General features: G+C 37.4%; 1 protein-coding gene across 5 annotated transcripts in view; it reads left to right on the top strand.

The window, feature by feature from the left end:
• Nucleotides 1-16,761, top strand: part of SLC12A8 (solute carrier family 12 member 8) — a 161,108-nt gene extending 144,347 nt beyond the window's left edge. For all 5 annotated transcript variants that reach the window (XM_074301455.1, XM_074301456.1, XM_074301452.1 and 2 more), the window contains 5 exons: nucleotides 182-836; nucleotides 6,036-6,133; nucleotides 6,819-6,936; nucleotides 11,440-11,500; nucleotides 16,272-16,761. In XM_074301455.1, coding sequence (XP_074157556.1) covers nucleotides 182-836; nucleotides 6,036-6,133; nucleotides 6,819-6,936; nucleotides 11,440-11,500; nucleotides 16,272-16,434 — 1,095 coding nt within the window. In that variant the 3' untranslated portion in view covers nucleotides 16,435-16,761. The remainder of the gene's footprint in view (nucleotides 1-181; nucleotides 837-6,035; nucleotides 6,134-6,818; nucleotides 6,937-11,439; nucleotides 11,501-16,271) is intronic.
• Nucleotides 16,762-20,889: the final 4,128 nt, after the last annotated feature.

Genomic DNA, 20,889 nt, shown 5'->3' with positions numbered 1-20,889 from the left:
TATGTATCAGAGGCAGGACTTAAGTCCAAGTCTTATTGATTCCTATCTGCTATACCATACAGCCTCTATAATTCTATACTACAAAGCAATTTCAAGAGGGAGGAAACTAGAGGAACCAAGAGAGGGGTGTCCTGTAGGAGGTAACACCTGAAATGTGATTAGATTCTTCTTCTTGTTGCAGAGAGGATGCAATAAAACACCTGTGGCTGCCATTTGCTTAACCAGCCTGGTAACCATGGCATTCATCTTCGTGGGTCAAGTCAATGTTCTGGCTCCTATTGTCACCATCAACTTCATGCTTACTTATATTGCTATAGATTATTCTTACTTCTCCTTGTCTATGAGTCACTGCAACCTCAACCAGAGGCTTGATATGGGAAGGAAGGAAAGCTCTAGGGCTTCTTGTTCTGAGCACTTGGTGCTGGACAAAGGGCCCAGCTATGGCTCTGAAAGCACCTTCCAGGCCAGCCCTGAGGGCACCTTATTGGAGTTCACCAAAGACATGGATCAGCTTTTGCACCTCACCAAGTTCAGCCAGAATGGCCCTAGTAAAGGAGAGAGGGATGGGATCAAGGAGAGGAAGAAGGTGAAACACCAAAAAGCAACTAAGGAAATTCTCCAGGAGAGCTTCCTCTTGGACCTCAACTCCCCTGCTTTTCCATCCTCTCCCACATACTCTGGAATGGGGACTGTCTCTTCCTCAGAGGAATGGGAACATCATTCCACTCAGCAGAATTTCTTGGGAGAAGGGAGCGTGTGCTCATCCCGGACTAAGAAGGACCATAAAGACCACTTGACTTGTGAAAGTCAGCAGCCTCTTGGACCTGGAAGACAAGGTAAGATTTTTAGAGAGGGATTTGGACCTCCCCTTCTGGAGCAGTTTCTGTTCCTACTAAGCAGCTTTGCTTTGTTCAGGTGCACCTGACGCCAGGTTTAATAATGCTTTTGTGTCATGATCACTAACACCTTCCTTTGGAGGGGAAAGCATTCATAAGGACCTTCATTGTTTTAGTGCTCTAGAACTAAAACCACCACAATAACAAAAACAACTCAGGACATTTAACCCAGCACACTAGCTTTTGAGGTGAGGAGCAGGTCTGGGAGAAGTGATTAGCCCATAGTCACACAACAAGAGTAAGTATAGAGGCAGGATTTGAATTCCAGTCATCTGATTGTACGGTTAATGTTCTTACCATGGTGACAAGTTCTTTTGGAAGATGAGCAGGTTGAGGAGAAAAGGGGTTATAGTGGAGACTCTTTGAGAGGCAGACAGAGACAGACAGTTTGTTTAGTCATGTTTCAGTCGAATCCTACCCTTTATGGCCCCATTTGAGGTATTGGCAAAGACCCTGGAGTGATTTGCCATTTGCAGAATTAAGTGACTTGCTCAGGATCACACAGCTCAGTGTTCTAGCCACTGGAGTGACTCTTTTGTTAAATCTACAATTAAATACAAACTCTTCTGTTTGGCATTTAAAACCCCTAACAACCTAGTTCCATTCTCTTTTGGGGGCCTTATCACACATTGTTCTCCTTTATGTTTTCTCACTGGATTATACTTTTTTTCCATCAAAAATAGAATTTTTGGTGAACTAACTGCTAACTAGGCCCTAATTATAGTATTTTAGGAATTGATGCAGAATTTAGAGCAAGATTTAAAGAAACAAAAATATCTCTAGTGCAATTCAGTAGTTTTAATATTTTTAAAACCATTATTTTATCTAATCTTTGTCTTCTTTCAGAACTGAACAGAGCATGAATTTTTAGTTCATTTTGAGCCTTTTCTTAAATAATATATTTATTATATATAAATAATCTGCCCATCTGATGTTATTGAGGCATACTTTAGGGACTGAAGGTTTCAGGGCTGCTTGAGTTTACCCTTTCCTATAGATAGCTTTTCTCCAGCCTTTGATTTGTTTTACTCCAACAGACAAAATATTAATTTGACAACCTTAAATTTCTCATGGAAAGATGACATGCCTTTCCAAGTTTTCCTTGGATTCTCATGACAAAGTACAATTTAAAAAAAATTATCTACACACACATACACATATATATATATGTGTGTATTTGAATGTATACAAACATATGTGTAAACACATATGCATATATAAATACACGCATGTTTTGTGTGTATTATATATCTTATATATTATTTTATGTATATGTGTATTATATGCATGTATATTGTCAACAAACTTACAAAAACATTATGACCTTTTCCTTAGTAACAATTTTTCTGACAGTTAGGCAGGTAGTGTTACTAACCAAGCCTAATCTTTCCCTTCCATCAGATAACTTTAAATGAGCATGCAGGCAGCATACATTTGGTTTCTTTATCAACCTCTGCCAGTCTCATATGTTTTATGCCCTGCTGCTTCTGTTGCAGACCTCTTCCTTTGAAAGACATCAAAACAAAACACATATTTAAAAGATATTTCAATGTAACATAACAAAGTTTTACAATAGACAAAAAAGGTTATTTCTCTGTGTCAATTGACAAGCTTAGAGAGAAAAAAAAATCCAGTTCCATAGGCTTTCCACATCTCTGAGCAAGTTGATTTGATCAGACTTATCTCAGATGCCCAGGGTCTCACCTGGATACCTATTCAGGAATCAGGGAAGAGGGGAAGAAACTGTTATCCTTCAAACATATATCTTTTGATTTCTGTCACAGTTAATTAGCAAGTAAAATAAATTCTTAAAGACTTTGGTTTGAATAAGCCCATAATAAATAAATAATGAAAATTATATTAAAGTTGTACATCATTCTTTGCATATTAATCAGCATGAAAAAAAGTTGGGAATAAGAAATAGTAGGATTATGGAAATATACTTTGTTGCGTTCTTAGTGGAGCTTTGAAATCCCAGTCTGGATTTCAATTTGAATTATATAAATGCCCAAAAGTCTGTACCTAGTAACCAAGAAATGCCACCGTTGATCATATATACCCAAAGGAAGTCAGAGAGAAAGAAAGGACCAATATATATGAAAATGTTGAAAGAAGAAAGAAATATTCTTTTTAATAGAAAAGAACTATAAAAAAGTGAGTGTCTGATGATTGAAGAATAGCAAATGAAATTATGGTATGTGAATGTAATTAAATCTTATACAGGTAGAAATTATGAATATGAGGGAATGAGAAACATGGAAAGATTTGGATGAATTGATGCAAAGCTAATAAACAGAACTAACAGATCAATAAGTATAATAACAAAGATAATGAAAATGAAAATCACTTAAAGGAAGTTGAACTCTGAGTAATGGAAAAAGCCAGTGAAGGTCCCAAAGAAGAGGTAATGAGCCATACCCCCTTCTTCCCCTTGGAGAGGTAGGACACTAACATAGAAACATTGTCAGATAATGTTGGTTTATCAGATGTTTTTGATGAATTATTTTTCTTTGTTACAAAATATTTTTGAATTGGAAGAAAAGGATGGGAAATGATTGGAATGCAGAGATTAAAAAGCATCAACAAAATATAATTAAATTTTAAAATATTTTGGAAATTGAGCCCATACCAGATCATGAAAATCCTCTTCAAAAACTTCTGCTATATCCTTAGTAGATGGAATCAGAAGATCATGGTTTAGAGATGGACACCAGAGGTCAGATAATCTAATTTTTACACACAAGAAAAGTGAGGACCAGAGAGATCAAGTCACTTTCTTGATTACATAGGCAGGAAGCATCAGCAGTAGAATTTGAACTCAAGTTCTCTTGATTTTAGAGTCAAAATTCTTTCTACTGGATCATATTGGATTCCTGAGGGTCTTTCCCTTCCAGATTATTTTTTTTAAAGTAGATAAATTTTGAAGGTTTTTTTTTTCCTCATTTCTTACCTAGCCTTAATCACTGGTTGAATTTTGCCTTAGACAAACTGAGAACTGGGAAAAACCTTAGCTTAAAAAGGTCAAGGTGTCCCACTGCAATCAGGGCCAGCTCTAGTTGTCCTGATTTATGTCTTGCCACTGGCCCCAAATGGCTCTGGAGGGGAAAGTGAGGCTGGTAACTTTGCACAGCACTCCTCCCTTAAATCCAGTTCATTTGCAGGTAATGGAATCACTTCTCTTATATCATTGGTCCTCTTGGAGAACAAAAGACAAACATGGGGACCAGGTACTTAGGCAAAGGCATTTAGTCTAGTGGGGAAAACCAAGGATACAGAAAATGAGGGCTTTGAGCTAAGAAACTTAGTTTATAGTCCCAACTCTGCCATTAACTAAAAGATTTTGACAAGGTTAAGATGTCTCTGTATTATGATTTTTTCCTTTGGGATGTGTGTGTGTGTGTGTGTGTGTGTGTGTGTGTGTGTGTGTGTGTGTGTGTGAGAGAGAGAGAGAGAGAGAGAGAGAGCCAGAGACAGAGAGAGACAGAGAGAGAGAGAGGGAGAGAGAGAGAGAGAGAGAGAGAGAGAGAGAGAGAGAGAGAGAGAGAGGGAGAGAGAGAGAGAGACAGAGACAGAGAGAGAGAAACAGAGAGAGAGAAACAGAGAGAGAGAAACAGAGAGAGAGAAAGAGATAGAGAGAAACACAGAGAGAGAAACAGAGAGAGAGAGAGAGGAAGAGAGAGAAACAGAGAGAGAGAGAAAGAAAGAGACAGAGAGAAAGAGGAAGAGGGAGAGGGAGAGAAGAGAGGAGAGAGGAGAGAGGAAGGGAAGGGGGAAGGAGGGAGGAAGGGAACAAGAGGGACAGAGAGGAAACAGAGACAGAAGCAAAGAATTAGGTGGGAATTAGGAAATAGATTAACAGAGGGGAGAAAGTTTCAGGGAGAGGGAGGGAAGGAGAAAGGGAAAGGAGAGGAGAGAATTTCTTCATTTGTTACATGAGAATTAAGAGTGTAAATGAGATAACAAATGCCAATGCACTTTGAAAAGTTATCAGTGCCACAGAGATGTCTATCATTTGTTGAGGGATTCATGAAGTAGAGGACTAGGGAATGAAACATCTCTTAAATAAGATTTGTAGGTTTCCATTAACCAGGTTCCTCCTGTCTTGAAAGTTACAGATTGCTGAGAATAAAACCTTCTAGAATAAGAAATGGGAGAGGGCATGTAGGGAGTAGTCATAGGAGCTGCTGTGAACTTTCCACTGGCTTTAAACATTTCCAAATGATTATAATGACATTAATAGGATCATAGTATGGTGATCCAAGAGGAACTTCAGAGATTCATCTTACAGAAAAGAAAACTTAGCCCTAGCTACATTAATATTGAATGCTTAATGAGTGCATGGATGAGTAAGAGCTGGTATTTGCTTTTCTCATTTTCCCATAACAAGGTCATGCATGTCAGGCTGTGTGCCTGGTGGATAGAGTTCTGACCTTCAGATTCTAGCTCTAACACTGACACACTAGCTCTGTGACCACAGCAAGTCACTTAATCGCTTGTGGAACTGGGTAAGTGTTTAAGATGATCCGTTATAGGAGAACTGTAGATTTATATTGGAGGAGGGAATTTCCACATTGAGAACAGATGAACTTACAGGTCTCTCCACGGAAAAAAACGTGTAGCTAATAAGTAAGACAACTGTCCCTAGAATTTAGACCTGCCATTCCACATGTTTTTTCACTATATCAAACTATTCTTATGCATTTGTCAGTACCAAGAACATAATGTTTACGGCCTCATTCATATAAAGTGACATTTCTTAGCCCAGTGAGGAAGAAAAGGACTTAGACTTCAGTACTCTTCCCCTAAACATCCTAAATCAGAGTGATGTTGCTTTTGGAAAGAAGTGTTACAAAGCTTTTAGCACAAAAAACAAACTACCCTGGGATTATTGAGTGATTTTTGACTGAAGTTTCTAAAGTAGACTTATTAATTCCTATTCTATACCTTTGAAAAGATCTAAAAAGGTCTGGAAAAGGGAGAGAAATTTACCAATGCAATATTGTCTGATGAGAAGAGGAGGTGGGGTTTGTAGCTTGTACTGAACCTGGGAGAAGGGTGGAGGAGCTTGCTTGTAAAAATAGAAGAGGGCTTGGTAACCTAACACAATTGAACTCAGGATTGGGTTTGTCCTCTCTCCAGATTCTTTCCCAAAGCTCAGTTTCCAGGAACAGGATGTCAAGAGGAGACCAGTTTCCTTCTACACTCAATTGTGCAACCCGTGGGTCTCCCTGTTTGGGGTGAGTAACTGTACATTGACCTCATTTGGCCCTGGGGTCCAGATCAGGATGTAAGGGGGTGGGGTTCCACGAATCCAGGCCTAAATGAAAGGCAAGGGAGCCTTCCCCCTCTCTCATCATTCTTACTGTTATTAGTTCCCAGGAACACAATTTGTCAGACTGTCATATTATAATTTAGATGAGCTTCAGCAGGGCCATATTGCAAGCAGATTGTTATTATTGTTGTTATTAATTAGAAGGAGAAAGAGTATAAGTATGTGCACAGCTATGGAAGTTAAAATTTCATTGGGCTTCAGTTTTCTCATTTGTTAAAAAAAAAAAAAAGGTTGTTCATGAACTGGGCTAAAGGTATGGGTAGCATTTCTATAGAAAAGAAGTAAAGTTGTTTTAATAAGCGGTTCTGTGTCTTGCATATAATTGGCCCTTAATAAATGTTTATTTGATTATTGTTAGCTTCATTGAGTTGAAATTATTGGCCTGAAAAAAAAAAAAAAGAAATTATTGACCTAAATGAAGAGTTTTCATCAAGGGGCTATTTCATTATACAAGCTTTCACTTCCACCTTTACTATCCATAGAGTTTGGACAAATGGGCCATTACTTAAGACAACAGGACTGAGGCTTCCTTGTCATGTGGGATCCCATAGGATTATTTGTTCACAGCACCATGCATTGCTTACCAACAGGCCGTCGGGTCCCTCACCATCATGTTTGTGATTCAATGGATCTATGCTTTGGTTGACATAGGAGTTGCTGTCGTTCTTTATTTCTACATAGGCCAAGTCAGCCCTGGCCTTCACCCTGGTAAGTAGGCACCCTTCTGCCTTTTTTCTTCTACCAGGTATTTTTAACTTGGCATTCATGAAATTAGTTTTTTTTAAACACTTTGATAACTATTTCAATATATTTGGTTTCTTTTGTAATCCTGTATGTTTTATTTTATGCATTTAAAAACGTTCTGCTAAGAGGTCCACAGGCTACCCCAAACTGCCAAAAAGGGGACTTTGACACGGAAAAAGTTAAGAACCTCCAATGTAATTTAGAAGTCCTTCATTAAAAAGGGCTTGTGAATATTTAATAGACCTCATACTCATTAGTTCATTTAATTGGAACATAGGTGCAAAAAAGATCCCTTGACTCGGGTGCAGTTAGTTGCAGGTTAGAAATTTCTAGGAATCCACAGCAAACCAGTAAAATGGAAAATTGAGTGGAAAAAAGTTTCCATCTAAAGGATCACAAACTAAAATCTGCAAGAATAATAGGAACAATATTATACATATATATATATATATATATATGTATGTACGTATGTATGTATGTATGTATGTATGTATGTAAAAAAAAAGCAGGGAGGCTGTTTGAGAAGCAGCCTTGGCCACAGGAAGTAAGAACTCCAGGGAGAAATCTGGACAAGGTATAGACAGCCATAAGAAAGGAACCTAATTTGGAAAAGTCCTTTGTCTCCCATCTTTTGGGAGCTTTTGCAGGCTTCCTGTGGAGGCAGGAACCAGTTCCACTCTTGGCTACCTTGGGATTTGCCAAGTAGAAATAAGTAATAGTCCTCCACTATAGGAAGAGTAGGGACTGAAGAGATGGTGAGGGGGTGTGAAGAACAGATTGGTTTCTGCAAGAGGCCAACAGCCCAGATTTCAGCTAAGCCTTTGAATGATTAAGTCACTTGATTTCATACCCCCCCAAATGTTCTTCAAACTCAAGTGGTCCTGTCAACACCCATCACACGTATGTCAGATAGGGTCATACATGTCCCCATTTACAGGTGATTGAGTCAGCAGGGCCAATCTGGGACCATGTGGGAGGTCATTTGTTATTTGTGGCTGAGTACTTTTACCTCTGGAAGCAAAAAAGGCTCCAGTTTCCAGGTACCAGCTTGAGTTTGGACAAAATGTTCCCTGCATTTTTTTGGTTTCCTTAGCTTTAGCATATTTATTTTCATTTTTGCTCTTAAACTCTCTGACTGGCAACAGACTTGATTGATTGGCCCCAGATTATTTGAAGAGCTAGAAGATATTAACTTACTGTGTCCCATGAGCACTCCAAGGGGCATAAAGACAGGTATTTGAGCAATCCCATGTTCTCGGAGAGCTCTTGAGCATATAACATATCAGCTCCTGCTATCTACCTGGAACTTCCGCACCTGGAAATATTGTAAAAAACTGGTGATAATAAACTTCTTCCTCATCACACAGAAGGTAAATTCTGTCCCTAACGAGCCAGACCTGTCCTGATTTGAATTTCACTAACATTTGCTATGATGATCTCACCTTGACCCCAAGCTATATTTTAAAGTTCTCACCCATCATTATTGATGATATTTTGTTATAAAGAATATATTATGTGGAATAGTCTCAATTCAGAGAAGGAGCAGGGCTTTATCTGAATACTCAGAGACTGGCAAGTTACAGGCCTGGGAGAGGATGTGGGAGGCAATATATAACCAGCACATTCCAGAACTGATAGAGAGCTCCACTGATTATTGCCACTAATCTACGGACTTGAGGTCTGGGAGACCTTGAGATTGAGGCATTCTGGGAATAGGAATATTGGAACACAAGGCAAAGTGTCTCTATGAATTATTATTATTTTTTTACAATAATAGGACTGGCTTTAGACTGAAGTGATCTTGTCTCATTCAGAACCCCCTGAGACCAGTATCAAGGATGTAGTCTTTGACCATAGGATAAATTTTATCTTATCCCAAAGCTAACTGGCCCATTAAAGGAACCATGCTCATGAGATGATACCTATGGAAACATTCACTAGAAGAAAGACATTAAGAAGACCCTTTTCAACAAACCAATGATTCCAGAATTCAAAATGAAGTTAATGGGGCAAAGCACTAAATCTTTTGGAGCATAATTATGGGGATAACATAATTATTTTTAATCAAGCAGTAAAGACATTAGTTAAATAATAAAATAAAATCTCATTGACTCAGAGGGTTTGTGGGAGGAAGCTAATGAGAAGTGGTGAGTCGTCTGATTATAGAGTACTTTTTAATTGAAAAACTTTTAATTATGAACAATAATTCAGTGTCACCAAAGGCATTTTATCTAGAAGTCCTTAGGGAATCTTCCTTAGCATATAGAGTGGTTTAAAAATTAGCATTACAATTATTAGTATATCAGTGGTGCTTCCTAATGTTCCAAGAAGCAGTATTTTTCTCCAGTATTTTAAATATCCTAGTCCACCCCAAGTCTTTCCCCAACAATCTTTATGTTTATTAGTATTAACTTAGATAATCCTATTTTTAAATTAGCAATTTATTTTTTGCATTAAATAGTATTTCAATTTTTCCAGTTACATGTAAATATAGTTTTTAATACTCATTTTTGTAAGATTTTGAGTTCTAAATTTTCCTCCTTCTCTCTCATCCCACCTCCCTTCCCAAGACAGAAAGCAATCTGTTACAGGCTATAGATGTGTAATCATGTTAAAAAAACATTTCCATATTAGTCATGTTGTAAAAGGGAAAAACTACAAAAAGAAACAAAAATTTAAGAAGTAAAAATAGTATGCTCCAATCTGCATTCAGACTCCATCAGTTCTTTCTCTGGATGTGCATGGCATTTTCCATGCCAAGGCTTTTGGAATAGTGTTAGATGATTATATTACTGAGAAGAACCAAGTTAATCATAGTTGACCATCACACAATGTTACTGTTACTGTATACAATGTTCTCCTGGTTCTGCTAACTTCACTCAGGATCAGTTCATATAAGTCTTTCCAGATTTTTCTGAAATCTGCCAGCTCATCATTTCTTATAGAACAATTATTTCATTACATTAATATACTACAACTTATTCAGTCATTCCCCAATTGATGGGTATCCCCTCAATTTCTAATTCTTTGCCACCACAAAAGCGATGCTATAAATATTTTTGTACATGTGGATCCTTTCCCCTTTTTTATAATCTCTTTGAGATACAGATTTAGTAGCAGTATTGCAGGATCAAAGGGTTTGCACAATTTTATAACATTTGGACAAAATTCCAAATTGTTCTTCAGAATGATTGGATCAATTCACAACTCTACTAATAATACATTAGTGTCTCAGTTTTCCCACCTCTCCTCCAACATTTATTACTTTCTTTTTCTGTCATATTAGCTAATCTGATAGGTATAAGGTAGCACCTCATAGTTGTTTTAATTTGCATTAGAGAACCCTATTTTTAAAAGGTAGTTCAGAGGTAAATTTTAATTCTGACCCTTTTTAAATTGCAAAAATCACTGAAATCATAATTAGTAAAAGTTTACTGCACCTTAGATTTATCCAACAAATTTACTCTGAAGACTTTAACACAGAAATGACAATCTTTATAGTTATGTATGTTATTGCTAAATTCTAAAATGAACTAATTTCCACTTTAAGCAAAAGTATTTGATAGATACCAAAAATGATACCTGTAAGACATACTATGATCATATTTTAGGTCAACATCAACCAAATAGCTAAAATAAGTTGAACTTTGCCAGCTATCTTTCTGAATTCTAGACAGCAACTATTAACTTCCTGAACAGATATTGAAGGTTGATTGGTGAATTTACATAATTTCAAGACTATCCAAATAATTAATCTTAATATCAGCTTTAGACTTCAGCTTTGAGATAGGAATGAATGAATAAATAATCCAGACACTATACAAAGCCCTGAGAATGCAAACACAAAAGTGAGATACACTTGCCTATGATTGCCAGGGAATAGAATTATAATCTGGAGAGCCATAGGGATGGTGATTTGGTCCTTAGGGAAGTAAGTTGATTTCCCCTTTCTAGAAACCATACCAGTATGATTTTTGTTACCATAGTAAAAGGTGGAAAGGATAAATAATGTGAATACAAAAAGAAGCTATATAATGTACATACAGATCCCACCATTATAAGGCTTAAAGATTGTTTTGTAAAGGATTAGTGAAAATTGTCATTTATACTTTCCCAGCCTTTTTACTTCTCTTCCTACCATCCATTTTTCATTTTTATAAACCTTTAAAGACTTCACACACAACACATGCACACATACACATTTTAATTTTGAAAAGCAGGTTTTTCTTGATTTTTGGATCATCACCCTACTGAGTTAAAGCTTACAGGAAAATTCCCAGAAATTTCTTACATTTCTTAAATCTTACAACCCACCTTTGACACACAGTAGGTTCTTAATAAATGCCAGTTGACTGGCTTGTAATAGAGGTTAAAATGATGTAGGGTATTTTGATAACTTGGGTGGTTAACCACAAAGAACTTTTGTCAAAACTCTGCTTGTATCTGTCTATCTGTCTGACTCTGCAGGAGCTGCTTCCAATTTTAGCCTTTTCAGATGGATGAAGTCTCTTCTTATTCCCTCATTCAGGTTGGTATAAAATTTTAGTATTTCTGCTATGGGTAGATGGCATTTCTGGGTTCTGGGATGCAGAGAAATTGCCCCCATCCAAGTCGGACTTGGATGTGAATCAGGATAAGTGAATTTGACCTTTGATAGCCTATTAAGGGATTCAGGATTTTTTTCTCTCTTTATTTCCTCTATCCTTCCTTCTTCTAGTTTTTTAAATTTTGTTTTGCCTTGGCAAATGCAATATACTGCTTCTACCTGAAGGTTTCCAATCTAGGTATAGGGACAGAGTGCCAATGTCTCTCTCCTCAGAAGCCACCATCCTGAGACTCCTAGGATGTTGGTTGAAAATCTTGAAAGTCAATGTAGTCTAGCCCTGTACTCCTCTTTATTATCCTCCACCTTTTTTTTTTTTGAGACTGGATCCCTCTCTCTTGCCCAGGCTATAAATGCAATGATGGCCCACAGCCCTGTTCCTAGGGAGTTTCAGCAAAACCTTTTAACTTGCTCTGTTTTTCTGTCCTGTATTAATTTACTCCTCCTTAGGCAGCCTAGTAGCCTCTCCTCCCCTCTGCATCTCCCCAGCTCCTAGCTGTTCACCATATTGGTGCTAGACTTAATGTGGACACCAGCTTGTCTTCAGCTGTACTATAGCTCAGAACTCCCAAACTCAATTGATCCACTAGCTTCAGCAGGTGTAAGCTTTAGGAGCAGGGATTATAAGCCTGCTCCCTTATGCCCACCTCCCTTCATTTTATAGTGATAGAACTCAAGCCACATTACATAGTTATCAGTCATCAAGAAAAACAGCTTATATTAAGCCTCTACATACATACATACATATGTGGCACATAGCAAGAGTTTAACAAACATTTATTGAATTCAATCCAGTTGCATGTGGGTCCTTGCTGACTGATTTATCTGGAGAATGATTAAGTAAAGACTCTGCCCTATGAATATTTATAGTCTAAACACCAGCTTCTTAAATTGTGGTTCATGGCCCCATATGGGGTTTTGTAATTGAATATAGGGGTTGCAAAATTATGAATAATTATTAATAAATGTTTGCTTTGCCTACCTATTTTACAAACCTATATACTTGGGGTCATGTAAAAATTTCTTGCGTGAAAAGGAGTCACATGTGGAAAAAGTTCAAGAAGCTCTTATTTAGAGTATACTAACAGGGACACACTTGGGTAGCCAAACATTTGATCTTATGGGAAAAGAAACATAGCCATCAGAAAGAAAGCAGGAAATCAAAATAAACAGAGAAGTGCTAGAATCCTTAAGTCTTCAGTTATTGTCAAATCATTGCCTGGAGGCAATCTATAAAGATCTGTGTGACTCTAGACAAGTCATTGGAGAAGAAAATGGCAAAACGTTCCAGTATCTTTGCCAAGAAAACCCCCATGGACAGTGTAGTCCACAGGATCCCAGAAAGTCAGACATGACTAATCAATTGAAGAATAATCATAGCAGACTGTTGAAGGTATACTGGGGATGGTAGTCAGGCGTACTTATTGGAGTTGATGTGACAATCCCTCATAAACCATGGAAGCTCCATTGCCAGACTAGATTGGATAAGGAAGAGGAGCCAACATTTTTCTGATTCATTTAAGAAGACTCATGGGGAGGTGAGCTTTCAGGAATATTTTACATTCTTTTTATCCTTTCTTACTCCCCAGAAGGCAAGGTACCACAAATCCTCTTTTTGCAAAACTGGAGCTCCAACTAATGATTCCTGCTCTCTTTCTTGTAACCAAAGAGAAATCAAAGCTTCAAGCTTAGGCTCACTTAAGCAGAGCTTGATCGATCTATCTATCTACCTACCTATCTATCTATCTATCTATCTATCTATCTATCTATCTATACATATATATGTGCATATATATATGTATATGTATATACACACATATTTATATACATATATTTTAACACAGTAAACTATTTTAATAATAGTGACACAAAAGTTTGTAATTAATAAAAGGCTAATGCTTTATATAAGTCATGAAATAAAACTATGGAAACGATAGTGATAGCTAAAGGAGATAAAGATATGGTAAGAAATCAAGGAAAGTAATACCAATATTTTTTGACATTTGAATTTTCACCATTTTGAATAGACTGGATTTGAATTAACTGGAAAGATATAGTGACAGAGCTGGAAAGGATTTTACACATAATATTTTCAATGTAGAAACTTAGGATATCGAGAAAGAAAGGAAGACTGAGGTCAGTATGAAGAAAGTGGTAGAACTGGAGATGGGGAGAGAAGGAAAAGATGTGTAACAAATAAACCACTATTTGTTTGAAAATGGGAGAATTTAGAATTGCTTTCCAGTCAAAACACAATTTTAGGCTCTGTAGAACATGAATTACCAACATAAAGTAACTTCCACCAACCCTTTTCCACATCTTAGTTCTGAGAGAGATGGCATTGGATATATTAGAAATGCATTGTAGGTAGATGATATCCACAAATTTCAAAGGCAGAAATGGGGCAGGGCTTAACTTCTTTCAGTTTCATTCTAGATTTTATATATAATATCTCCCTTGTAATGACCCAGAAAGGCATAATTTTATATAATGAGGTTATTCTTAGAAATGACCATCACCTGTGGTTGAAATAGAACTCAGCATCAAGATCCAAGATCTTACATTCCCCCTGTATTCTGAAATGGTGACTCTAGCCATATCCACATCAATCTGCTAGCTTTTCAGCGACTGTCCTAGAATTGCTTTTTTGTGTATATACAGGGAGGAGGATAGCGATCAAAAAGGAGATCTGCCTACAACTGGAATAATCTCTCTTTAGTTCCCCAATGCACTGGTGGCTTTCAAACTTCCTTGAAGCAAAGCAATCCTGACTGCTCCATCTCAGAGTGATAGATCTTTCACTGAATAATTCCAGGAGGTGGCGGATAGAAGCCACTTGTTTCTAAGAATTTTATAATTCTCATCAGGAGTTAGAAGTGAGGATCACAATCTCCATTTTTGGAGATACCATTAAAAGCAAGCCATCCTATCTTGTATTCTTAAAAGCTGTGCAGATGAGATTTCTTAACCTATTGTTTTACTTGTAAAGTGTTTTATTTGTGTGTATGTGAGAGAGAGACAGAGACAGAGAGAGCACACTTTATATATTGACTGGTATGACCTTTGTTATCAGTTCACAATTTACTTTTTAAATATTGTGATAGGAATACTTGGAGATGACAGGCAACACTTGTAAGAGGTTTCTTCATCCTCAAGATACCCTGTACCTGAAATGTAGTTAATTTCTCAATAGGTGGCAATGATTCTTCAGACTCATAGAACTACAAAAGATACATTTTTGTGAATTAGTAAATATTTTTTCTTCCAATGCCTTGAATCTAGAACCACATATTTTTATGTTTTTGTCAGACATATGATTATTTATTGGAACAGTATGCCTCAAGAACATTATTAAGCAGTGAAATGGAAAATTCTTACGGGCAAGCTTTTGAACAAAGGAAGGAAACAAACATTTATTTATTAGAGGTAGCTAGGTGGCTTACTGGAGAGGGCACTGAGTCTGGAATCACGAGCATCCAAGTTCAAATCCATCTTCAGATACTAGATATGTGATTCTTGGCAAATCACTTAAGCCTTCATCCCCTGGTGAAGGAAATGGCAAACCATTCCAGTACCTTTGCCAAGAAAATTCCTTTTTTTATAGATTACCCATCTATAAAAATGGAGAAAGAATTGACTCCCCACTCTGCCTGCCTGCCTTATGAAGTGGAGAATCAAATGAAATTGCCTTATGAGAATCAAAGTAAAGGCGAAATAAGTGCTTTGTAAACTATACAGATGAAAGGAATTATGATTTGGTATCTTGAGTACAGTAGGTAGATATTCAAACACTGCTTATTGAATAAACCAACAAAGAAACAAAAAGTGACAAGATGAATGAGAAGGTAAATGGGCTTTTTAGACCAAGAAGCTCTAAATTTATTTGACTATAAGCACTCAGAATTTCTAATGTCCCCTAATGGACCCTTTTAATCAAAGTTACAGACTTATCAGAGTTAGGATAAGCTGACAAAGGAAAAAATTAGTTAGAAAGATATTAGATTGCACATTAGGTGTTTGTGACTAGTAGATGGTGCTGAATTCAAATTCAGCCTCGGATCCACTCTCTTCATTGGGCTGTCCTGTCTCCCCCAGGGTTCCACGAGGACAGCTCCTGTGACTGCCTCTTGAACACTAATCAAAGGGCAAGCACAAATTTTTTTGGCCTGTTTTATTCTGTTCTTCCTCTTTTTACTTGTGTCAAAGGACAAAGAAAAAGAAAGGATTATATAAAGGCCTCTGTTTGGGTTCTCTCTAATCAAAAGGATATAGTTTTTCTTCTTTTTTCCTCTTAAGTAAAAGGCAAATAGCATTGTTCCTTGTTCTTTTCTGCCAGGAGCTGCTAGATGGGTAGAACCTGATTTTTCCATACAATAGCACCCCTTTTTTAATATTGTGATAGGAATACCTGGAGATGACAGGCAGCAGTTCCCAGATATATAAATTCAGAAACAGCTCAAATCTCTGTAAAAGAATGCTTTAAATAAGGTTTTGTGATAATTAGTTTTTAAAATTTTTTTGTTTTGGTAAATAACTCCCCTCAACGATATGGAAACTTCTGTCTCCCTTGGAGGTTTTGGCAAGCCTTCTAATATAGAAATAGCACCTTTGTCTTTAGGTAACTGAGTCTGACCATTCCAATATTTCTTTAATATTCTTGACTGATTGTGTGCTTCTTTTGGTCCTCTTATTGAAGGAGACTGCAGTCTCCTCAGAAGCAGATTATTTTGACACCATCCTTGGCCAAGGTTGACATGGAGATGACTCAGCTCACCAAGGAGAATGCAGACTTTGCCTCTCGGGACCGGTACCACCATTCCTCTCTTGTGAGCAGGGAAGAGCTGATAAATAAGTTCTAGGAGCTGCCAGAGACAGAAACCTTTATTTCCAGGAAGCTATCCAATGGGATAGTGGACCCACACCCTAAAACCGTGGTGGGACTAGTCCCATTCCATGTGAAAGTGCCTCCCAGCTTCCCCACTGATAAGGACTTGGACTACTGGAGGAACGATAGAAGAATCTGCATTTTGAGAACTGCCAGCCAAGAAGAACCAAAAGACATGATCCCCAGCTTTGAGAAGATGGTATACTCAGAGAACTTAGCAAATCTTGTGGGTTTTTTGTTTGTTTGTTTTTGTTTTTTTAAGTGAATATCCTTTAAATTAAAGAGTTTAAACGGCCTGGAATTATTTTATGGTTTCTACAATCTTGAAAACATTTGTGTCTCTGGCCTCCAGGGTATTTATTGGCAGATGTTTTATGGAGTGAATGAGGTGAGGGAACCAGGATAAGGTTGAATTCTGCTGGGAGCTTGGGAGTGTAATTGCCCTACGGAAGGTAGAGCAGTGTTTCAACTTTAGAGATGAAAATGGAGGGATGAAGGAAGGAAGGAGGAATGGGCTGCGACCATGGCTTCTATAGATCCAACATGGCACCTGTATTAATTAATTATGTTGCCATTTCAGAAATATATTGTATTGCTCCCAACATAACTTCTATAGTAATAATAATTAATATTTATTTTTACATAACAAACACCTAATAGTTTATAAAGAATTTTCATGTACATTATTTTATCATCTTTACTCCTCAATAACATTTTGACATAATATAGTACAATAAAAAGAGTATTGACTTTGTCAAGAGTCAAAAGACCTGGGTTCAAATCCTACCTGCTGAACACTACCTGTATGACATTGGGCCTCCTTTTCATTAATTGTAAAATGAGCAGCTTGACTAGATGGCCTCTGAGGTCTCTTCCAACTCTAAACGTGTGATCCTCTGAGACATATGTATGTATATATATATATATGTATATATATGTATATATATACGGTCATCTCTTAAAACTTTCCTATTGAAAATATAATTTTTTATTTTCTAGGTAGCAGTTGTCAGGGGTTCTGATTCTTTATAGAAGAATAGTTTGGAGAAAGTAGTTAAGAGTCTCACTGTACCCATGTACATGTGGACAGAAATGGCAGGTCCACTGTCCTGACCAAGGGAGGTCCTTCCAGATCCAATGTTCTATGACCTAGGGATCTATGGTGAATGTTAATTCTGTTAAATTGTTAAATTCTGCAGAAGGGAAATATTGAGAATCTCTGATATTTGGAGGTCCAAGGACTATCAGACTCCTGGATTCAGAAAATCAGCAGCAGAAGTGCCAGGTATATGACATATATACAATCACAGACACACATATATATATGTAATAAATATTTCGAATGATATATATATATATTATATATGATAGATTTATGATAAGAGGGGATATATATGAAATGTGATATATTCATATGTGTGAGAGATATGCTAAATATATAATATATGTGATAAATATATCATATGATAAGATACCAAGATACCTTGGGGTTTATGGATTAGGACCACACTTTAAATCTAAATCACTCTTCATCTCATTGATTAGCCAGCAATGTCCCAATCCAAGCCCCACGTCGTCAGTGTTTGGGCCCTGATTAACTCTTAGTGAACATAAATAGCAGTTGTTTCTGTTTTGGTCAGAAACCCTGAGGGTCTTCCCTTCCCAGATTGATTTGTTTGGACTCCAAAAAAGAAGCCATTCTCTGTCCCATGGCTTACTGAGCCCTAATTACTGATTGGCTGTTGCCTCAGTCAAACTGAGACCTGGTAAAGACCATAGCTTAAAAAAGCCAGGGTTTCCCATTGCATTTCCAAGGTATGTACACTTCCTAGAGGAGGGAGATATTTTCCCCCTCTTTCCTCACAGTCCCCCCCCCCCCTGTCTTTTGTTATCGGCATTAGAAGTGCAAAGATCTTTAATAAATCATTCCTTGTTTGCGATAGACAGAGCTGAAAACCATCACTCCTTATCAGGAATGTGTCATTGCCAAGGTCAGAGAGAGCAGCCATTTGGATAATAGCAGCTGCCTCTCACCTACCCTGCAAAGTGCTTTACAGACACATTTGAGCCCTCTAACCACCCTGTGATTTCAGTGCTGTGGTATCAGGAATAGGGACTGAACCTGTGATTGTATGAGTACAGGGAACTCCCAGGTGCAGGGGCTTTCTCTCATTGTAGATCAGTGACGAGTTCAGCAGCTAAATTAAGTCTAATAAAGCTGCCTACAGAACTGAGAGGTTAAATATGATTAGAGTCAGGAAGCCAGTTTGTGTCAAAGGCAGTATAGAATCAATGTCTTTAACTTTGAGGTCAGTTCTTTATTCATAGTGCCTCTTAATAGGCAATATTGGGCTGCTAAATAATATTGTGGAGAGACTGCTAGACCTGCAATCAGGAAAACCTGAGTTCAAATTCAGCCTCATCACTTACTAGTTGACCAAGTCATTTACTTCTGTTTACCTTAGTTTCCTCATCTGTAAAACGAGCTGGGGAAGGAAATAGCAAACCATTCCAGCATCTTTGCCAAGAAAACCCCAAATGGGTTCACAGAGAATCAAACATCAACAATAATGAAATAGGTAATGTCACTATTTTAAAAATAAGAGAACTGAAGTTGGGAGAGGTTAAGAGTGAACTAGAATCACCTCTAGATAATGTCTAAGCCAGACTGTGAGTCTGATATAACCAGGCTGTGACCTCAACCATTTCTCTTTATTGACCCCATGAAATTTGTTTGGCCTTTGTCCTTAAAATTCTTCCCTCAGATAACTCCCTACCTTTCCTTAATACTTAGGAATTTTTCCTTTAAAAACCAACTAAGTTAATCCACCCTTCAGTTACTTTAGAACAGCAATATATATATTTTTGAACAAAACCACCAAATTTTTCATTTACCTCTTTCCCTGAGGGTCGATTCTGCATGCAGGTGGCAAGGAGAAAGGATCAGACAGGAATTTCCTCAAACAGCAGTGGAACCTACAGGATAATCAGCATGGTTTGTAGTTTTCTACAGGGAAAAAGAAACAGCAATAATCTCTATCTCTTAGATGCTCTGTTGACTGACTTAATATTGTGGCTATAGATGTTCCCTCCACAATATGTTTACTTTGTGCAGGAGATCCCATCATAAGATAGCTGGGAAGAAAAGTTGCCCCTCCCTGCTCCCCCAAAAAGAAGGAAACAAAATTTAGAAGCAGAAATAAATGTCTCTTTCAGGATCTGGGTTTAAGCTCTTGACTGTTATGAGCATACTTTTCTAAAGAGAGAAATTCTGCGTAGGATTATAGGTCAGAGGAGCATAGATTTAGAGCCAGAAGAAAACCTGGAGGTCGTTGAGTTCAACTCTTTTATTTTATAAATGGGGAAACTGAGACCCAGAGAGATTAAGTGATTTGTCCAGGGTCACACAGCCCAGAAGTATCTGAGATAGGCTTTAAATCTATGTCTTTGTAACTCAGAGTCCAGTGCTCTATCTTCTATATCACAGTTCTTCAAAAGAGGAAACAAAGCAGATGGCAAGAAAATTTCTTAATAATAATAATTTTAAAGCCTTGAATAATAACAAATTTAATAAAAGTAAACCTCCTAGGGTAACTACTTTGATAGGGAGAGCACTTCATTTATATGAATATCTATATATTTTTTAAAGAAAATCCATCTTATTTCTGTGTAGTCATAACTTATATGCCTATATTACTTTCTAATTGTTTAACGTGCTATAGTCCTTCTTTCCAAGTAGACTGCAAACCTCTTGAGGACATACACTTGAAAGGGAATAATTCTCCAATCCCTGCTTGATTGCTTGAGGCTGATCACCAAGAAAGAATCCCAGGTACCTCTCCAGTTTAATAAGGATTTTACACATGCATGGCATGAATTGTATGGACAAATGGCTAACCAGGGAGCAGTTGGGCACTGCTACAACCTCCAGGTTGGGCAAAAGAATCCAGCCCATCAGCAACCTTAGGAATAGCCAATGGCACATCCTGTGAGATGATTGACATTGAATACCCATGGAGCCAAAGGTGATTATCTTTCCAGCAGTGGGCAAATTGGAGTTCAGAATGAATATGCAGGAATTCTCAGGTGAGGACCAAGCAAGAGGAAGAAAGTCTACATCTTTCTATCCAAGATCATCAAAGAGACATTTATTTCTGCTCCTGAATTTTTGTTTCTTTCTTCTTTTGGGGAACAGGGAGGGGTAAATTTTCCTCCAACTTTTTTTTTTTATGATGAAATCCTTTCCATAAAGTAACCTCTCCCAACCATCCTCAGTTCTCTTCTTTTTAAAGAAACCATTGGTTCCAAGTAAGTTGGTGAATCAACCATAGTTTTCCATTTTGGGGAACTCAAGTATAGCAAGAGGAAACACATCCTTTGGGATGACACCATCAAAACAGCATGAGTTTGTTTTGGCTTTGAGAGAAGG

Source organism: Sminthopsis crassicaudata, chromosome 3 (assembly GCF_048593235.1).
Source record: "Sminthopsis crassicaudata isolate SCR6 chromosome 3, ASM4859323v1, whole genome shotgun sequence".
Classification (NCBI taxonomy): Eukaryota; Metazoa; Chordata; class Mammalia; order Dasyuromorphia; family Dasyuridae; genus Sminthopsis; species Sminthopsis crassicaudata.
Note: the sequence above shows the minus strand (reverse complement) of the source record. Positions and strands in the feature narration are given on the sequence as shown.